Source organism: Pagrus pagrus (assembly GCF_965226575.1).
Source record: "Pagrus pagrus genome assembly, chromosome: 1".
In the NCBI taxonomy this organism is placed as follows: Eukaryota; Metazoa; Chordata; class Actinopteri; order Spariformes; family Sparidae; genus Pagrus; species Pagrus pagrus.
The window spans coordinates 30,314,752-30,321,982 of NC_140185.1; the positions used below are offsets into that span (position 1 = coordinate 30,314,752).

The 7,231-nt window shown below is 41.1% G+C and overlaps 1 protein-coding gene across 2 annotated transcripts in view; it reads left to right on the top strand.

Moving 5' to 3' along the window:
- Nucleotides 1–7,231, top strand: part of LOC311257693 (transmembrane protein 266-like) — a 49,315-nt gene that overhangs the window by 30,832 nt on the left and 11,252 nt on the right. For both annotated transcript variants that reach the window (XM_084353509.1, XM_084353510.1), the window contains exons 4-7: nt 2,206–2,360; nt 3,596–3,669; nt 5,781–5,837; nt 6,350–6,488. In XM_084353509.1, the coding sequence (XP_084209635.1) occupies nt 2,206–2,360; nt 3,596–3,669; nt 5,781–5,837; nt 6,350–6,488 (425 nt within the window). The remainder of the gene's footprint in view (nt 1–2,205; nt 2,361–3,595; nt 3,670–5,780; nt 5,838–6,349; nt 6,489–7,231) is intronic.

A 7,231-nucleotide genomic window follows, 5' to 3' on the forward strand; every position in this document is an offset into this window, starting at 1 on the left:
TTCTCCACCATCTGGAGCTCGCACATTTGTGCCACCCCACCCAAAGCCAAGAAGATGATTGCTATCAGCATGATTACGCCTTTATTAGATTAGCTATGCATTGTTTACAGGCTCGTGGCTCTGCCCATGCCAACCTTCGAACAAACACTTTCCTCTGAAAAACCAATGGGAGGGTGGAGCAATCAACTCAACAGCTGCTGGGAACATTTCCCGTATTACTACATAAATGTGTTACTCTGGGAGAAAATCATAAAGGGAGCTTTAGAAAGATGTTCTCAGTTTGATTCTTCAGTGTCTCTTCAGAAATCGTCTTTTCTTAGGGTCAGACAAATTTCTATAAGAGGTCATGGCAGCCATTTTAGACCCAAAATCTTTAAAAATTGATGTCAAACATGAGAAATACGTATTTTGTGGTCATTTGAAACAGGACCTTATAACTGTAGTTGGAGTATCTATTTCCATGTTGTTTATCGTTGATCTGTTGTGAAGGTCGTGTGAAAATTCAACAGTTCTTCTTGATCAAATAGCCAAGGAGCCACACACGAAGTAAAAAAAAAAAAGACACATGTGTGGCCTCTTCCACTGACTGAGCACAAGTTAATATGTCAGAGATGAGGCGGTGACACGTAAATAAAAAGTCTTCCCCTCGGGATAGTTTTGCAGTTGAATCAACCACAGTAAATGCTCGGGGTCTGTTTTCATGTTCTTACAGTGGAAGCCGGCCAGGAAGTCATCCACCCCACCTCGATATATTTCACTAAAATATCATGCAAATCATTTCAGAGCTTAATTTTCTGAAGTTAGTTACACAACAAACATGATGGACTTTTATTGTGGCTGTTGGAGTTAATGAAATGTAATGACTTTGCATCATCTCATTCAAAATCAGCTCTTATACAACTCAAGGAGAGAACCTGTCCTCATCCAGCAGTTTGTGATGGGCTATAACTGGTATTAAAACAGATAAAATATCCCAAATCTTCCATAATGAGTGCAGCATAACCAGGTTTGAAGCCACAGAGAAATGGAGCCATTTTGCCACCGTTGCAGCTCATATTAGCACCACGCCAAGGAATGAAGACATGATCAGAGGAGAGAAATGCTCTGCCAACGTCTGTCTCCTCCATGCCAGTGCATGGGGAGAAGGGAAAGGTAGTGGGCAGAGCCAACTTTCCACTCCAGCTGGAGAGCTGGTGAGAGGCATTGTTTCTCTCATCCCCTACTGTCAGCCCTTGTAGTGGCTGGTCTGTAAGACTAGCCACTATTTCAAAATAGCATTGAGTCATGTTGCCAGACACTTTAATGGCCTAAATGCTGGATTCTTACGCTGCCTGGCAGGAGAAAGTCTTAAGAAATGTTCACCTGTTTCCTCTGGAGCATATTATTTCTACCTAATGATGTCAAAATATCAGGGTCAGGCTAACATGTAGATGTGAATCTAATTTAGTTTCTTTATATGTCACAGTCTAACTTGTGTTTCAGCCCCCCCTGATTTTGCAGAGATCCTCCCTTCTAAGCAGCCTCCTCTACAGTGACTCCCTTCATGGCCATGTAAAAAGGAGTCCATCAATATTCCAGTCACACCTACGGCTGATGGTCGAGTCACTCGTTCACAGAGCCTCACTGTCCCTTCCTCTGTCAATGCTGCCTCTGACCGCACTTCCTTTCCTTTATCTCTGGCTGTATACCACCAAACTTTACTTGGGTTGAAGACATCACCTCTCATAAGTGTAAACTACTGCCCTCTGTTGGCCATGTCAGGGAGTTCAAATATCAAGATCACAACCACTGAAACATTAAAAACTCAAGCTGGGAATCAGTGCACGAGTAGATTAATCCGTTAGTCAGTTTAAACATGCTGTGCTGGACTATAATTAATTTAAAGTGTCACATTTCCGTATGTTTTTGTATAATGGCAAGACCTCAAATAATTTTTTTGAGGGTATCAAGGATGGATTATCTCTTTTTGAATGTCCAGTGTGTAGGAGTTAATGGGATATATTGGCAGAAATGGAATATAATATTCATTATAATATTTTCATTAGTGTATAATCAGGAGCAGGTCCTCCATGTTGGACCGCCATGTCTCTACAGTAGCCCAGAATGGACAAACCAAACACTGGCTCTGTATATCAGAGGTGTCAAGCAATGTACCTATACTGATAACAATATCCCTTTTTTTTTTTTTATGTTTGCTCTCTTCAGGTCCAACTGGCTGAAGCCCTGCTGTGGCCGCCGAGTGGCCCTGTGGCAGGTCTGTCTGCTCAGCGCCGGCTTCAACTGTATCCTGGTGGCCTGCGTCATCCTGGTGGTGCTCTTCCTGTCCTTGGAGCTGCTCATAGACACCAAACTCCTACAATGTAAATACTGTGCATGGCTGCTTATTTGTTTATTTCTCCTATTTTAACCTTTTTTTTTTTTTTTTTATCAAGAGAAGGTTTGCTGAGCATGCATATTCACCTAACAAACACCTGGGAGGCATCTGGTGCAACACGCACCAGCAGCTCCAGTGGAGCAGTGGAGACAGAAAAGTGTCCTTGAGCATCCACCCACTGCATCCTCACTGCGTCCTGCCGACAGGGTCAGATTAAGAGAATTTGCTGGTTATCTACACTGATGCAATCTTACACCTGCGATGAAGACATCAGGTTTAGAGGTGTGGTCCACATGATGAATGTAAGGAGGAGCGCATTATAGTGAAAATGTGCTGTTTCTAAGTGTAGTTTGTTACATCCCCTTGTGCCAACCCAGACTAACTATACTGAACCCCACTGAACCACTTGGCTTGTGTCCTATAACAAAAAGTAGCGTCTGTAACACTTCATAATAACCAATAAAATGGTAAATTTACAGGATGTATGTATAGTTATTTCTTTAACAAACAATGAGATGCTTTATAATCCACTTCCACACTCACATCCAACATCCTCACATCCAGTCTCTCCATCACCATCATCCTGGGCAGTCCTGCCAGTCACAGGCGAGCGGGTGGTGCTGGTGATGGTAAATGGTCGTGATGGAGAGTGATGGAGAAAGGTGATAATGAACCGAGTCTCTTGTCAATGGCAGCAGGCACCGGCCCCATCGATTACTGGCCAGCGTCCAGCTCCGATGATACCTGAGTCTCGCTGCGGGGACTGCAGGACTCCAGTCACTTTAGATCTGTTGTAATCTACTGCTTTGTCGGCTGCCAGTCCCGCAAGACAAATAGCGGAGTAGGCAATAAGGCGGGAGCGAGTGACAGAGTGCACGGAGAGATTAGTGGCATACATGAGTTTAGTGCTGCTGTGGATTAATGGATGGGGGAAAAAAACTAAAAATGCTGGTGGACAGAAGGCCAAGGTGAAAAGCAGTATGGGTAAATGTTCAAAATGAATTCAGGCAGTGTTAGACCTTCTTGAAATCAGATGAATGGCACATGCTTTTACAAGATACAAGCTAGAATACACAAAGGAATTTCGACAATTGTTATTTTTTTTATCTTTATTTCTCAACTTGAATTCATTCGTGAGCTCATCTCGCAGACCTTGCCTGCTTGTACCGTTTCTCATGTGCTCGTCTTGGTTGACATTCGCCCGGTTTCTTCTCTCAACAGTTTCCAATGCTTTCCAATTTGCCAGCATTATCCACTGGATCAGCCTTATCATCCTGTCGCTCTTCTTTTCAGAGGTAAGACGTGTTTATTGATATAAATCTTTCTTCGTATTGGTAACCACAGTCACAGGAGTACTTCATGGGTACAAAAAGCCTGACCAGACTTATTACAGTTTTGTATTTTTTATATTTTTTATTAGTATTTAATTTTTTGTTTTTGTTTTCAGTTTAGTTGCAGTCGGGTTTGTTTGTTTGAGTTTTTATTATTTAAAAATATTTAGTTTAATTTTATTATTTAGTTGCTTCAGTGTCAGTTTTTTATGAGGCATATTTGTCAGGGACAAGGTTTAACAGGATAAGTATTACAATACAAACACAACACAATGTGAAGGCATCTGACTCAACGTCATGGCGCCCCGTCAAGTGTTTATCATTTAAAAGGAGACTAATTAGTTTTTTCATTTTTTCCTTTTGCTCATTTAGGTTCTTATGAATAAAAGGTCATGAAAGTTAAAAAAGCCAAAGTCCACTTTAGACAGGAGCTAAAACATAGCGTTTCAGACAGAGGGGGAATAAAGTGCTGCAGCAATGGACAGTATGAGAAAACTGATGAGTTTTTTGAGTTATGAAGCATGTAATAAATGTAATATATCTCCTTTAAGTGTTTTCTTCACACCTAGTTTGAATTTTTGTTTTAGTTAATATATATATATATGCACACACAATATACAAAAAGCAATAAAGTACTATATACAATAAAATGCTTAAGTATAAAATAAAACACTGAGGTAAATAAAAATAAATAAAAATAAAATGCTGAGGTATCTTGGAGTAAAGGTAAGTGGAACATAAGGTGCAGTTTTATTTACATTAATAATAATTTAAAGCGCAAAAATTATTCGTGTAAGGTTTGTGTATAATAACCTTGACTCTGACACGTCACATTTATTTTTAATTCATAATTGAATTACAACAAACCAAACTTCCTAGATTATACCGTATCTGCAGCAATGCAAACCAGGTACAGGCCTGAGGGAACTAGAGTACGTGGCCTTACCGTGTAATTTCAATCATTGTATCATCACGATTTAGCTTTAGCTTCAGAAATGCTTCCTTGAGGCTGGATGGCCGGTAAAAGAAAATCAATCGTTTGAACCATAATTGTGATTAGTCGTAATAAAATTTGAGCCATGTTTGATAAAATAATGTCTTATCATCACTCGCGGAGAGGTGAAAAACAAAATGGAGAGGGGAGAATTTGGCCCAAAGGCCTCCACTCCAGTGCAAACCAATTACCCTGACAGCCTCAGCCCCAATGCCCTAAACCAAACATTAATTACCAGTGAGCCAGCAGGAGCCATAATTAAAGCTGAGCTTAATGAGCAGTGGGGATGGGGTTACAGTGATACGATCCATCCGAACACCTCGCCCACTGACATCACAGAGGAGGAGTCATCTGGGAACGGTGTTAGATAGACGTAGCATGTGAACGGCCGCTCCCTCTGCACCAATCCGAAAGCAGGACTCCAACGTGTGGGCGGAGCTCCAGCACTTCTCACTTGACACCAGTACTGTTGTCCAACATGCGCTCTAGATGATGGATTAGCAGGACCGCTCGTACATGACACCCCATGCTAATTGGAGTGTAAATCAATGGCCCCGCTTCAACAAAGGCTCCCACACAACCAACAGAGCACAACGTAGAATTTGATAGGTGATCGGCTTACAAGTGTTGTCCTTTTGTAGGTCAGAGATCAGGGAGAAGATCTACTAGTAGCCTCATCGCAGAGCTATAAGTGCTGTCAAAGGACTTCTTTTCTGTCTTTTTTGTGATATGTCTCATGCAAATTAGTTTCTCCTCATGCATTTACTACTTTGCAGGTGGAATATATTTAACACTAATCAAATACATTTATTCTTTTTATTTTGGACTACTTTTAGGGTGTCTAGCCTCTTATAAATCTAGCTTAATTATTATTCTATTTGAAAAAAATAAAGATATTTGGGGAAGAAAACAGGCCTTTTCTCAGTTTTTAGTCTGTTCACACATCTTGACGAAGGTTGTTGGATGTGATGACAACTCAAAAGACTAAGAATATCACAAGAGCTTTTGATATGTATTAGCATACTCCTTCACCTTTCTATTTTAACGCTTTCATTCATCTCTGTCTGTCTGTCTGTCGTAGACTGTCTTCAGAATTGTTGTGCTCGGGATCTGGGACTACATCGAGAACAAAGTTGAGGTTAGTGACGGTGCTGTGTGTTTATTGGCAGATTTTGATGACCAGTGTCAGGTATAATTTTCAATTTAGCCACCTGTTCTAATATTATACATCTATATTTTCATTTTGTCCCATGAGTTCACCCATAATAGTTGCAGAGAGGGTTCAACATTTTGGGAAATACACTTATTCATGTTCTTGCTCAGAGTTAGATGAGAGGTTTGATACCACACACGCCTCTGTAAGGTAACAATGAGGCTGCAGCAGTACGATTGGTTAGCTTAGCTTAGCGTAAAAACCTGTGGCTCTGTACAAAGGTAGCAAAATCTAACTATCAGTAGCTTTATATTTACCGTACAGGCCTTTAAGTGGTTTCAACCTTCTTATTTAACTCTATATGAGAAAGCAAATAAGAAAATGATAATAAGACATTTCCCACTTTGCTTTAAAGCTACTGTGCATGCACACATGTATAAACCTCCCATGTAATCCTATTGGAAACAACAACAATTTCCCATATTTGATTTTTCCAGGTTTTTGATGGTGCTGTCATCGTGCTGTCCCTGGCCCCCATGGTGGCCTCCACGGTGGCCAATGGGCCCAGCAGCCCCTGGGATGCCATCAGCCTCATCATCACTCTACGCATCTGGAGGGTCAAGAGGATCATCGATGGTGAGGCGGGGCAAAAACCTCCATCAAAGTTGTCTTGTCTGCATGCGAGACCGATGCATTCTGTGGAGCGACTCCAGGAAATACTCAGTCTTTCTTAACTCAAAGGGCTACACAGATGCATAAAGATCAGCTTGCCTTGAAAGAGCTAAACGACCCCATTCTCTCCATGATTATACAAATTATTTACTATTCAGAGCAATATAGCTATTGATCATCCTTCATGGTAAATTGCTGCCCCTCTGCTACTCTAACTTGTATTGATTGTAAGGGCCTGGTTAAGTAGATTCAGAGAGGCCATAATGAATATAGTGGTTGTTGTCCCCTATGCTAATGCTGACTGGTTCGATATCTGTGCGGAGGTCACCCTCACCACGGGCCCCAGACTGCATACACGATCAGCTGCAGGGAGACATTGGACGACAAAACGGCTGTGTCTCCATGAAGCAAGTTTTTTCGGAAATACACTTATTTGCTTTCTTGAGGTAGATTGTGACAGAGCTAGCTTACCTCTTCCCAAAAGTAAAAAAAATAATCTAGCAGCACTGCTAAAGCTCATTAATTAAAATGTTATGTCTTGTATAGAAACAAAGGGGGTTTGTGCTACAGTAACTGTATGTACGGATCTTCTCATCTAACTCTGCCAGAAAGGGTACGAGCATGTTTCCCCGAACTTTAAACTATTCCTTTATATCTGTAGTCAAAAGTGATCTGCCATTTTGTTGCACTTATTCATTATCAAACAG